This window comes from Coregonus lavaretus (assembly GCF_964263955.1).
Source record: "Coregonus lavaretus genome assembly, contig: HAP1_SCAFFOLD_2464, whole genome shotgun sequence".
NCBI lineage: Eukaryota > Metazoa > Chordata > Actinopteri > Salmoniformes > Salmonidae > Coregonus > Coregonus lavaretus.
The window spans coordinates 14,079-27,727 of NW_028157490.1; the positions used below are offsets into that span (position 1 = coordinate 14,079).

General features: G+C 48.0%; 1 protein-coding gene across 1 annotated transcript; it reads right to left on the reverse strand.

The window, feature by feature from the left end:
* Positions 1 to 395: 395 nt before the first annotated feature.
* LOC311125361 (alanine--glyoxylate aminotransferase-like) lies at positions 396 to 10,348 on the reverse strand. Its single transcript, XM_084199410.1, has 11 exons — positions 10,120 to 10,348; positions 7,556 to 7,748; positions 6,993 to 7,057; positions 5,889 to 5,989; positions 5,703 to 5,773; positions 4,690 to 4,774; positions 4,399 to 4,497; positions 1,706 to 1,775; positions 1,345 to 1,440; positions 978 to 1,106; positions 396 to 612 (listed from the first exon to the last, which is right to left on the reverse strand). The coding sequence occupies exons 1-11, from the start codon at positions 10,276 to 10,278 to the stop codon at positions 505 to 507; spliced, it is 1,176 nt and encodes a 391-aa protein (XP_084055536.1). The 5' UTR covers positions 10,279 to 10,348; the 3' UTR covers positions 396 to 504.
* Positions 10,349 to 13,649: the final 3,301 nt, after the last annotated feature.

The following is a 13,649-nucleotide window of genomic DNA, read 5'->3' on the forward strand; positions in this document are numbered from 1 at the left end:
CTTGCCACAGCTCGCATTGATGTGCCATCCTGGATGAGCTGCACTACCTCAGCCACTTGTGTGGGTTGTAGACTCCGTCTCAGGCTACCACTAGAGTGAAAGCACCGCCAGCATTCAAAAGTGACAGGTCACCACCTGCAAAACCAGTCCTTTATTGGGGGTGTCTTGCTAATTGCCTATAATTTCCACCTGTTGTCTATTCCATTTGCACAACAGCATGTGAAATGTATTGTCAATCAGTGTTGCTTCCTAAGTGGACAGTTTGATTTCACAGAAGTGTGATTGACTTGGAGTTACATTGTGTTGTTTAAGTGTTCCCTTTATTTTTTTTGAGCAGTGTATTTTATTAGAAGTTTACACAACACTTGAGTCAGAGGTAACAAACAAACCCATAATGTTTTTGTTTTTTTTCAGTTTAATTTTTTCTTCTTCAGATTCAACATATCCATTACATTTTTCTTCCCTGATATCAAAGCTGACTTAAACTGACTTTCAGACTCCATGTTATAATTTGGTCTTATGGCAGTATCTGAGAGCATCTCTCAGGGCCTCCAGCACCATGTCAACACTTGTCTTGCTGCTGTTACATCCCATGAGTCCCACACGCAGCACCTGAGGAGAGAGACAGACAGGTCAGTGAGCCGGGTTTGCACATAGGAGAAGGCATGGTTGAGCCCACACTACCAACGTGAGTGTTGCCTTCCTGTTATTGCAGCATTAGACTATGGCTGTTATCATTAGCGAAGAGGGCTAATGACCGCGATCGTAGCTACTTAACCCAAACGTTCCCCTGCATAAGTGGGGCTGCCTGCTATGACTGTTAACTCATCTAAAACTAAGAAGCAGCAGTAGTCCACTCTGTGTCCTGGCTTAGACAGCCTCAGCCCACCAACTCAGTGGTTCTCAACCTTTTTTTTTGGCTACTGTACCACCAAGTACATTTTGCTCTGCCCAGGAGTACCCTTGAAGTAACTCACCTGGCCAACGGATGGTCCCAGTCCTCCAGAGATCTCTAGGTTGTGGTTCTTCATGGTGTAGCTGGTGATCTCCTTCCAGTCATACCCAGGGGGTGCTACTATAGTGGTGACTGTAGGTAACCTGGCGTTCTGGCAAATGGAACCATCAATGGAAAGAGGAGGGTTTTAAGGTGTCTGAGTGTTGTGTTTTACATTAAAACATGTTGTTGTCTTCAATATATTACGGCACAGAAAAAAAAAGTTTATAATGTATGTGTTAGTTAAAGATCGAAATGATTTAATGTGTTTTTTGCATTTGTACTTTATATAGACTAGGCCTACAGTAAATAGTTGACAGTAAATCGTTCTGAGGCCTTTTGATACTGACCTTGTCTTTCACAAACAGTTTGAGGCCCATGTTCTCTAGTCCTTCGTGGAAGTATTCTGCTACCTCCTTGTGTCTTTGCCAGGAGTTCTCCAGACCCTGGGACAGAGTAGAGCCACAGTGAGTCGTTTCATCGTCACCAACACAACTACCGTGTGCTATGCTGCTATGACATATTCCTGTTTTCAATTATCTTAAATCTCAGAGAGAGAGAGAGGTGTAAGATCAGTGGATGATTTAACACGTATCAGAGGGCTATGATATATATTTATCCCCGTTAATTATTGTATTAATCTATAAGATGTAACACTATCTTATAGAGAGGGTGAATGGCATCATGATTTAGGAAGCAGACTATAGTCACCTGTTCAGCGAGGATAGCCAGACTCTCCCGGAGAGAATAGAAGGCAGACACAGGCACAGTGTGGTGGTATCTGCACACAGGAACAACAGGTCAGACTAAGTACTGTCACTAAAGATAAATACTGCTTTACTTACACTCTAAGCAGCGATCCCTTGACATTCTGTCACGATCGTCGACTGAAGACACGGACCAAGGCGCAGCGTGATAAGCGTACATTTTATTTCGTACACAACACGAAACCAAAACAACAAACAAACGATACGTGAAGTCCTAGGTTATACTAAACAAACCTTTCGGATCCCACAAGATCCCACACAGACTGGTGCCAAACGGCTGTCTTAGTATGGTCCCCAATCAGAGACAACGAACTACAGCTGCCTCTGATTGGGAACCACCCTGGCCAACATAGATCTACATGATCTAGAAACTCAAACATCGAAAACTAAACATAGAAACTAAACACCCTGGCTCAACATTTAAGAGTCCCCAGAGCAAGGGCGTGACAGTACCCCCCCCCCCAAAGGCGCGGACTGCGACCGCGCCACACAAACACAAGAGGGTAGGGGCCGGGTGGGCATTCCGCCTCGGAGGCGGATCCGGCTCCGGGCGTGACCACCACTCTCTCTCCACCCCCCCGTTGTGCCCTTGGTCTGGTCCTGCTGGCCGGAGCTGGACTGGACACCGGTGGAACGGATTGCTCTTGCTCCGGAGTGGAGCGGCTGACCGGTGGAACAGGCACAGGCCGTGCCGGACTGACGACGCGCACCACTGGCTTGGTGCGGGGAGCAGGAACGGGCCGGACCGGGCTGACGACGCGCACCACTGGCTTGGTGCGGGGAGCAGGAACAGGCCGGACCGGGCTGGCGACGCGCACCACTGGCTTGGTGCGGGGAGCAGGAACGGGCTGACGACGCGCACCACTGGCTTGGTGCGAGGGGCAGAAACAGGCCGGACCGGGCTGGCGACGCGCACCACTGGCTTGGTGCGGGGAGCAGGGACAGGCCGGACCGGGCTGGCGACGCGCACCACATGCTTGGTGCGGGGAGCAGGAACAGGCCGGACCGGGCTGGCGACGCGCACCACAGGCTTGGTGCGGGGAGCAGGAACAGGCCGGATCGGGCTGGCGACGCGCACCACTGGCTTGGTGCGGGGAGCAGGAACAGGCCGGACCGGGCTGGCGACGCGCACCACTATGCTTGATGCGGCGAGCAGGAACAGGCCGGACCGGGCTGGCGACGCGCACCACAGGCTTGGTGCGAGGGACAGGAACAGGCCGGACTGGGCTGGCGCCGCGCACCACTGGCTTGGTGCGAGGGACAGGAGCAGGCCGGGCTAGACTGGGAACACGCACCACTGGCTTGGTGCGGGGAGCCGGAACGGGCCGGGGCGGACTGTGGAGGCGGACTGGAGGTCTGGAGCGGAGAGCTGACACAACCCGTCCTGGCTGAATGCCTATTTCCACACAATATGTGTGAGGCATCAGCACAGGACGTACAGGGCTGTGCACTCGTACTGGCGCTACAGCACGTGGCACTGGCGCAGGATATACGGGACCGAGGAGGGGTACTGGAGGCCACGAGCGTTGAGCCGGCACACCCCGTCCTGGCTGCATGCCCACCTTAGCACGACACGTGCGTGGTGCTAGCACAGGACGTACAGGACTGTGCCGGAACACTCGCGGCACAGTACGTGGCTCCGCATAACACGGAGCCTGCCCAGTCTCACGCTTCCTAGCCTGAGTATGGGGAGTTGGCTCTGCTCTAACTCTAGGCTCCGCCAACCAACCTTTTAGCCCCCACCTTCTTGGGGCTGTCTCTCGGGCTTCCTCCTTGGCCGGTACCCTCTGCGTTGCCGCTGCTCCTCTCTGTAGCGCGCCTCCACAGTCTCCTCCCAAGGACGGCGATCCATTCCGGCCTGAATCTCTTCCCAAGTCCAGGATCCCTTCCCGTCCAGGATCTCCTCCCAAGTCCAGGCTGTCTGTTCCTGGACACGCTGCTTGGTCCTCTTAAGGTGGGATCTTCTGTCACGATCGTCGACTGAAGACACGGACCAAGGCGCAGCGTGATAAGCGTACATTTTATTTCGTACACAACACGAAACCAAAACAACAAACAAACGATACGTGAAGTCCTAGGTTATACTAAACAAACCTTTCGGAACAAGATCCCACACAGACTGGTGCCAAACGGCTGCCTAAGTATGGTCCCCAATCAGAGACAATGAACTACAGCTGCCTCTGATTGGGAACCACCCTGGTCAACATAGATCTACATGATCTAGAAACTCAAACATCGAAAACTAAACATAGAAACTAAACACCCTGGCTCAACATTTAAGAGTCCCCAGAGCTAGGGCGTGACACATTCACAGATTCATCGTCTCAAACTGTTAAACTGTGTTTTTGTTAAGGTAGATCAAACTGTTAAACTGTGTTTTTGTTAAGGTAGATCAAACTGTTAAACTGTGTTTTTGTTAAGGTAGATCAAACTCTTAAACTGTGTTTTTGTTCATGTAGATCAAACTGTTAAACTGTGTTTTGTTAAGGTAGATCAAACTGTTAAACTGTGTTTTCGTTAAGGTAGATCAAACTGTTAAACTGTGTTTTTGTTAAGGTAGATCATGTTATAGAACGTGGTGTTAGATTATGTGTTGGCGTTACACGGTTCTGATGTAATGCATTATGGGTGTCTCACATTCTATCAGGTTTGCCATCACACCCCCAGTAGTTTGCCAGCCAGGTCATGTCCAGGAAGAACGACACCGGCTTTGTTTTCCGATTGAATACTTTCTGACTGGATAGAAGTAGAAAAAGGACAAGTGTTCTTAGAAAACAAGTCATTTATAAGTCATGACTGTTTAATTACCATTTTAACATGCAGTTGCTTAGTAAATATCAGGTCATTTTTTTGTAGCATTAAAAAGTGCGACCAACATGTCATGTTTTTTACATTTCTAAACGTTACAGATTAGAACACCTTCCTCACCAAGCTCTTTCACTGAAGGAGATGGGGGCGGTCCCTGGAGGGGCGTTCAGGACCTTCTGTGAGCCAGTGTACAGGATGTCGATACCTGAGGAAAACACAAGGAACCAACATTAACTTGACTAGGTAAGTTTCAACCTGAAATCTGTAAGCTCTTATTGGCAGTACAATTCATTAAACTAGTTGTAATGCTATTTTCACATGGCTAAATAATAGGTATGTAGCAAAGTTATATGCAGGGTTTTGGTGCATCTCAATAGTCCAAAATAGCTTCATAATAAGCATCAACATAAGAATACAGAGGCAAGCTTCCCCCCAGGGTCTTACAGGGATGTAGCTCAGTTGGTAGAGCATGGCGTTTGCAACGCCAGGGTTGTGGGTTCGATTCCCACAGGGGGTATGAAAAAATAAAATAATGTATGCACTCACTAACTGTAAGTCGCTCTGGATAAGAGCGTCTGCTAAATGACTAAAATGTAAATGTCTTTAACTAGTTTTCTCCCAGGGTCTTTAACTAGTTTTCCCCCCAGGGTCTTTAACTAACTTTCCCCCCAGGGTCTTTAACTAACTTTCCCCCCAGGGTCTTTAACTAACTTTCCCCCCAGGGTCTTTAACTAACTTTCCCCCCAGGGTCTTTAACTAACTTTCCCCCCAGGGTATTTAACTAACTTTCCCCCCAGGGTCTTTAACTAACTTTCCCCCCAGGGTCTTTGACTAACTTTCCCCCCAGGGTCTTTAACTATGTTTCCCCCCAGGGTCTTTAACTAACTTTCCCCCCAGGGTCTTTGACTAACTTTCCCCCCAGGGTCTTTAACTAACTTTCCCTCCAGGGTCTTTAACTAACTTTCCCCCCAGGGTCTTTGACTAGGTGGTCTTGATAAACCTGTCTTTGTATCCTTGAGCAACTGGTGTCTCTGTAACAGTGATGTGCTCTTTGCTCATCCCTCTCAACAGAAACTCAGTTATACCTGCATGGTCCCTGTACTATATGCTACAGGGTCACTACAACACCATACCTTGTTTGTCCATGTAAAGTGGTGCACCTCCCATTGAAGCCACACAGTCAACAAGAAACAGACAGTTGTGCCTTGCAGAAAGAAAAGAGTGGCGTTACTTTATGCAAATGATTCACTGGTACTGTATATTGTCTGTTGGTTTTTTTATAACACTGAATAGCTGAAGAGTTGGATAGGGGCGCTTACTTGTGACAAATGTCTCCAATTCCATCTAGTGGATGAACTACTCCTGTGGAGGATTCTCCATGGGTTAGGAAGAACAGTACAGGCTTGTGTTTGGCCAGGGCCTGGGGTGAAACAGTGACATGACAGATCAGAAATAGCAGTCTTGATGCACAGAAAGAGATGGGCCCTGGTCAAAAGTAGTCCACTACATAGGGAATATGGTGTCATTTGGGACGCACACATGGTCTATCAGATAGCAGCAATTTGGTATATCTATACCTATAGATGAAGGTTAGGGTATGAGTATCTATACCTATAGATGAAGGTTAGGGTATGAGTATCTGTACCTATAGATGAAGGTTAGGGTATGAGTATCTGTACCTATAGATGAAGGTTAGGGTATGAGTACCTATAGATGAAGGTTAGGGTATGAGTATCTATACCTATAGATGAAGTTTAGGGTATGAGTATCTGTACCTATAGATGAAGGTTAGAGTATGAACGTCTATACCTATAGATGAAGGTTAGGGTATGAGTATCTATACCTATAGATGAAGGTTAGGGTATGAGTATCTATACCTATAGATGAAGTTTAGGGTATGAGTATCTGTACCTATAGATGAAGGTTAGAGTATGAACGTCTATACCTATAGATGAAGGTTAGGGTATGAGTATCTATACCTATAGATGAAGGTTAGGGTATGAGTACCTATAGATGAAGGTTAGGGTATGAGTATCTGTACCTATAGATGGAGGTTAGGGTATTTACATTTACGTCATTTAGCAGACGCTCTTATACAGAGCGACTTACAGTTAGTGAATACATATTTTTTATATACTGGCCCCCCTTGGGAATCGAACCCACAACCCTGGCGTTGCAAACACCATGCTCTATCAACTGAGCTACATCCCTGCCGGCCATTCCCTCCCCTACCCTGGACGACGCTGGGCCAATTGTGCGCCGCCCATGAGTCTCCCGGTCGCAACAGAGCCTGGATTCGAACCAGGATCTCTAGTGGCACAGTGCCTTAGACCACTGCGCCACTCAGGAGTATAACTATGAGTATCTATACCTATAGATGAAGGTTAGGGTATGAGCAGATCAAATGAGATGTGTGTCATTACCTGATCAATCTCTTCACTGGTGAAATACCCCCCCGCAGATGTCACAATGGAATTAACTCTGGCACCTGTTGGGTTGATGATAAATGTATTATGTAAATCACAAAATTGTCAATTCAAAGGGAACTTCCCCGGTGGGCAAAGCTACTGTATTTGAAACGAGGTCTTTACAACCAGGTTTGCCCGCTGGTTCATATTTGTGTCACAGGCATAGGCATGTACAGTGAATGGTGTGAAATTGCTAGCTAGTTAGCTGTGCACGCTAGTAGCGTTTCAGTGGGTGACGTCACTCGCTCTGAGACCTTGAAGTAGTTGTTTCCCTTGCTCTGCTAAGGCTGTGGCTTTTGCGGAGCGATGGGTAACAATGTTTCGTGGGAAGGCAGTTGTTGAAATGTTCAGAGGGTCCCTGGTTCGAGCCCAGGTTAGGGTAAGGAGAGGGACAGAAGCAATGGTTGCCCAATGACACCCTATTCACTATATAGTGCACTACTTTTGACCAGGGCCCTATGGGTCTCTATAAAGGGAATAGGGTAGTATTTGGAACGCGTCCCATAACAATCAAGTACCCATCCTCTCTGCCATCTCCGCTGCCCGTTCTCCCCAGATCCCATTGACTGCAGTGAGAACCCCTTCCCCTGGCTCGACGGCGTTGAAGATGGCACACTCCATGGCCGTGTGTCCCGTGCCACTCACGGCTATCGTCATGTTGTTCTGGGTCTGGAAGGCGTACTGGATCCCGCTCTTGATGTCGCTCATTATCTGGAAACAAACGCAGTACAGTAAAGAGATGATTAATGGGACCAAGAGTCTGTCGGGCAAGGCACTGAGTATTAGGATGTGTACTGTATGCATTATATCTAGCGTGTAATGTACAGTCTATTTTGTACACAGCAGTACTGTGTGTATAAGACAATTTCCCCCTCGAGACGTTAAAGTTCATCCTATCCTATCCTACATCTCATACAATGATTAGGCACGTTTGTCTCAACACTGTAATAGGTAGATGGGTAGTACCAACAGAACTACACACACACACATGGCTTTACAAAGCAGAGCCGCCTCTTCCTATACGCAGACGGCACGCTGCACTTAGGGCCCCGCAGCCACTAGGGGGCCCCACGACCCAAATGTGCTATTTATATTTTTTTGAACTCAGTCAGGGTCTCAACTTACTGTTGAAAGTTAGAAAAGTAAAAAACACAAGTTGCAATTTCGAAATTTGGAAGTGCATCAGAAGTATTCAACTTGTTACGTCAGTCACTCAATGAACCCATGTCAGCTAGTATGTTTTTTGATTGCTAGGTAAGGTATCTATCTAGACCTTGTAGGCCTAATCATCACCATGCTGACTGGGCACGCAGGGCATGTGTTCAAGGGCCCTGACCTCCAGGGGGCCCCCATTGATTTTGGTAGTCATTCTCAAACAGATATCATATGAACATGGCATAACATGGGCGGCAGTTAGCTTAGTGGGTAAGAGCGTTGTGCCAGTAACCGAAAGGTCGCTGGTTCTAATCCCCGAGCCGACTAGGTGAAAAATCTGTTGATGTACCCTTAAGCAAGGCACTTAACACTAATTGCTCCTGTAAGTCGCTCTGGATAAGAGTGTCTGCTAAATGACAAAAAATAAATAATAATAATAAGTAATGGCAAAATGTGAAGAATTGCAGGAGATGTACTTTACACTAACCAGGTTTCCATCCAATGACAGGCCTTATGGAATCAGCAAATTTGTCGGTAAACTTTCCAAATGTAGTTTATTAGGCTAGATGTGATAACTTATGATGAAAGTGCACAGTGATGAGCTTGATGCGCCTTTCCAATAAATATCGAGAGTTACTTTGGTGACATGATGATCGATCCTTGGCTGCCGTTTGACAAATACAAATAATCTGTCTCTCATCCATAATAATTACATTTACATTTTAGTCATTTAGCAGACGCTCTTATCCAGAGCGACTTACAGTTAGCGCATACATTATTTTATCGAACCCACAACCCTGGCGTTGCAAACGCCATGCTCTACCAACTGAGCTACATCCCCTGCCGGCCATTCCCTCCCCTACCCTGGACGACGCTGGGCCAATTGTGCGCCGCCCCATGGGTCTCCCGGTCGCGGCCGGCTACGACAGAGCCTGGATTCGAACCAGGATCTCTAGTGGCACAGCTAGCACTGCGATGCAGTGCCTTAGACCACTGCGCCACTCGGGAGAGAGTGGTAACCTACCCACATTGTATCGGCACGCTGTTTGCTAGAGCGTGCATGCCAAGACCAGAGTAGGCACAATTGCTATTTAACAAATAAAAATGGTGGCAAAACCATCAGTAGAGTTGAAAATGCGATGGAAACCCATTTCAGTTTTTATTTTTTATTTCGGTACATGGGAATTTAACCGCAAAATGTATTTTTATGTACAGTACGTCATCACCCACAGCCTTTTATCTGCAACAAGTCAATTTGATGGAAACATCTCAGGTGGGAAAATGTGCATATTGTTTTTTATGCACATTTTAAGAATCTTCGCATGAAAATCTGTCCCCAATTGGATGGAAACCTAGCTAGTGCCAAAAAAACGTATTTACTGCCAAAAACGTTTTGCCCGCAAGGTGGGGGGCCCCCAACCAAATCTCGCTTAGGACCCCCAAAAAGGCTGGTTCACAGATACTTGGCTAATCTGGGCGGCAGGTAGCTTAGTGGTTAAGAGCGTTGTGCCAGTAACCGAAAGGTCGCTGGTTCTAATCCCCGAGCCGACTAGGTGAAAAATCTGTCGATGTGCCCTTGAGCAAGGCACTTAACCCTAATTGCTCATGTAAGTCGCTCTGGATAAGAGCGTCTGCTAAATGACTAAAATGTAAAATGTAAAATGTAATCTTGAAATGTTCATAAAACACATTTGCTTGGGAGATCCCTATCTAAACTACTTGTTAATGCATAAGAAAGACACAAGCAGCTAAACCAAAACAGACAAAATGGTTAGGGTATAATATCACAAGCCTTATCTAAAATATCAAATAATTATGCGTCGAATTCAACCATTAGGCATACACATAAATCCTGCATAAAAGTACATTTTGTGCACGGTTATCTTAGTTGAGATTGTTTGCTCATAACCAAACTTTGTAGACATACCTCGAGCATTTCTGGATGCATGTGACCGATGATGGGCTCGGCCCCCGCCGCTAAGATCCGAGCAGGAACATTGGACGGTCCGGGTCCAAACATGTGTCGCTGCGGAGCCACAAAGGTTTTCTGGAGACATTTTGGTGGCGGGACGGAGAGGGACGACATGGCAGTAGCTGGGCTGTTGGCCGTGTGGATATGAGAAAATGCACCGGCTGGACTCCGACTCTGTAAGCAGCCTGTCAGACGCACACCTCTCATTTGACGAAAGAGGCCTTTAAACCCCTCCCACTTCTATGTTTGGTTTGCATACTGTTTTCATTGTGAGAATTTCGTTCGAGCAAACCTTTCGTTGTTCACTCCTGAATTTTTTTTTTATCAGATTGCATAAAACCACAAACATATTGCCCATTTATTACACACTATTTACAGGTCACATGTTTGTTTCGTTAATTTACTCACACCGTTGCTCAACACACATTTACGAGGGTTAATCATGGACCACCACTGCTTCAGTAGGTCATAGAATTATATCCCGCACTGTAGGCAGAATTCAGCAGACACTCACTTTTTCCATTTCAGTCAAATAAACCTAATGGTAAACATGAAGACCTTGAAACTTGTCTAATAAAACGTGTATTTCTGTGATCATGTGATTCTGCCCTGTTTTTAATTCAGGGTGTTTTGTTTGTGGTGAGCTGATATGGTTCCTAGATCACTCCAAGGTGTCTGTTTGGTCAGTGGTTACTCAGTGACACACAGAGGCAGTGAACAGGCACAGGAGACCAACCCCCACTCTCTCCTCTAGATCCTAAACTGTTATCCCTTGGAATCTAGTCAATTTAGGGGGGAGGGAGAAATGTTGTAAAGACTCTCAGTGGGCTTTGTTTATTTCAACACCTTGGAAGTTGCAACACCATTCATTTAGAGTGTTGGGCCATTAACCGAAAGTTCGCTGGTTCTAATACCTGAACCGAAAAAGTGAAAGATCGGTCGATGTGCCCTTGAGCAAGGCACTTAACTCTAATTTGCTCCAGGGGCACCGTACTACTATGGCTGATCCTGTAAAACAACACATTTCACTGCACCTATCCGGTGTATGTGACAATAAAATAAAATGTATATTTATTGTATTTATTTTGGCGAGGATAGTCCAGTCAGTATCATTCATTGCCATTTTTTCCCCCCAGGGAGTCACAGGGATGTCTAGATCTCCTCCAGTGTTGCGGTCAATATAATTTAAATTCCAGTCAATTCTGAAAGTACACTACTTTCCAATTACAATTAATTTCAGTGTACTTCCTGAATTTAATTTAATTTGGATCCCCATTAGCTGACGCCATGACGACAGCTAGTCAGTCTTCCTGGGGTCCGACACATACAGAAAAGGACATTACAGACAAATACTTTACAATTTACATGTATAAAACAAATAAAAACATTAACAAGTAGACATTACAGACATTTAAAATACTTGAAAAGGTAACATTTAACAGTCAATCTGTCAGTATCTGTCCAGTCATATGGTCAATCTTAGTAGATGTACTTTTAATGTTTTCTTGAATGTGAATTCACTTTTCACTTGGGAAATATTGTCACGATCGTCAAACAGAGATGAGGACCAAGGCGCAGCGTTGAAGGCGAACATATTTATTTATAGAATGATCACACGATCAAAACAACAAAACGATGACGTGACAGTCAATGGTAATACACAAACCAAATACGAACAAGAAACCACAATGAATGAGTGCCAAACGGCTACCTAAGTATGACTCCCAATCAGAGACAACGAGCTACAGCCGTCTCTGATTGGGAGCCACCCTGGCCAACATAGATCTACAAAACCAGAAAGTGAAACCTAGAACACACATAGACTGGCTCAACATATTAGAGTCCCCAGAGCCAGGGCGTGACAGTACCCCCCCCCCCCCTAAAGGCGCGGACTCCGACCGCGCCCACCAAATACCACAGGGGAGGGACCGGGTGGGCACTCCGCTTAGGCGGCGGATCCGGCTCCGGGCCTGATCCCCGCTCCCTCTCCAACCCCCCAAAGTACCCCTGGTCCGGTCTGGCCCCGCTGGCCGGAGCTGGACTGCACACTGGTGGAGCGGATTGCTCTAGCTCCGGTGTGAAGCATCTGACCGGTGCCGGACCAGCCACCGGTGGAACAGGCACGGGCCGTGCCGGACTGACGACGCACACCACTGGCTTGGTGTGGGGAGCAGGAGCGGGCCGAGCCGGGCTGACGAAGCGCACCACTGACTTGGTGCGGGGAGCAGGGACGGGCCGAGCCGGGCTGACGAAGCGCACCACTGACTTGGTGCGGGGAGCAGGAACGGGCCGAGCCGGGCTGACGAAGCGCACCACTGACTTGGTGCGGGGAGCAGGAACGGGCCGAGCCGGGCTGACGAAGCGCTCCACTGACTTGGGGCGGGGAGCAGGAACGGGCCGAGCCGGGCTGACGAAGCGCACCACTGACTTGGTGCGGGGAGCAGGAACGGGCCGAGCCGGGCTGACGAAGCGCACCACTGACTTGGTGCGGGGAGCAGGAACGGGCCGAGCCGGGCTGACGAAGCGCTCCACTGACTTGGGGCGGGGAGCAGGAACGGGCCGAGCCGGGCTGACGAAGCGCACCACTGACTTGGTGCGGGGAGCAGGAACGGGCCGAGCCGGGCTGACGAAGCGCACCACTGACTTGGTGCGGGGAGCAGGAACAGGCCGGACCGTACTGGGGACACACACCACTGGTCCTACGCAGGGATCTGGAATGGGCCGGACCGGACTGGTAACACACCCCAGTACCTCTCGCCGTGCCTCTACACCTTCCACCCCCTCTTCGACCAGTGGCCCCCGTAACCTGGCGGCCTCCTCTGCCAATCCGCTGGGCCGCTCTGCCGCGGTCTCCTGCTGGCCCGTCGTCCACGGCGTTAGCCCCCCCCTAAAAAATTTCTGGGCGTCTCTCCTACCCGTGGACCAGGTCTCCATGTCCCTCGCCAGCCTTTCGCCCTTCTGCCACAATGTCAAGCCCTTCTCTTCCTCACTCGGCTTGACCCAGTCGAGGAGGCGAAGGAGATCTGCCAGAGATCTCCCTGGCGATGGCTCCTGGACACGCTGCTTGGTCAAATCTTGGTGGTTTCTTCTGTCACGATCGTCAAACAGAGATGAGGACCAAGGCGCAGCGTTGAAGGCGAACATATTTATTTATAGAATGATCACACGATCAAAACAACAAAACGATGACGTGACCGTCAATGGTAATACACAAACCAAATACGAACAAGAAACCACAATGAATGAGTGCCAAACGGCTACCTAAGTATGACTCCCAATCAGAGACAACGAGCTACAGCCGTCTCTGATTGGGAGCCATCCTGGCCAACATAGATCTACAAAACCAGAAAGTGAAACCTAGAACACACATAGACTATACACACCCTGGCTCAACATATTAGAGTCCCCAGAGCCAGGGCGTGACAAATATGAGTTGGTAGGGAGTTCCATTCAGTGATGGCTCAGTATATATAACTGTTGATTTG

Excerpts from the sequence above, each read along its gene's own strand:
- LOC311125361 (XM_084199410.1), bottom strand. The coding sequence starts at position 10,278 with ATGTCGTCCCTCTCCGTCCCGCCACCAAAATGTCTCCAGAAAACCTTT. Across the intron at positions 1,107-1,344 it reads AACTGTTTGTGAAAGACAAG|AACGCCAGGTTACCTACAGT; the intron begins GTCAGTATCAAA and ends TCCATTTGCCAG. Across the intron at positions 613-977 it reads TGGGACCATCCGTTGGCCAG|GTGCTGCGTGTGGGACTCAT; the intron begins GTGAGTTACTTC and ends CTCTCTCCTCAG.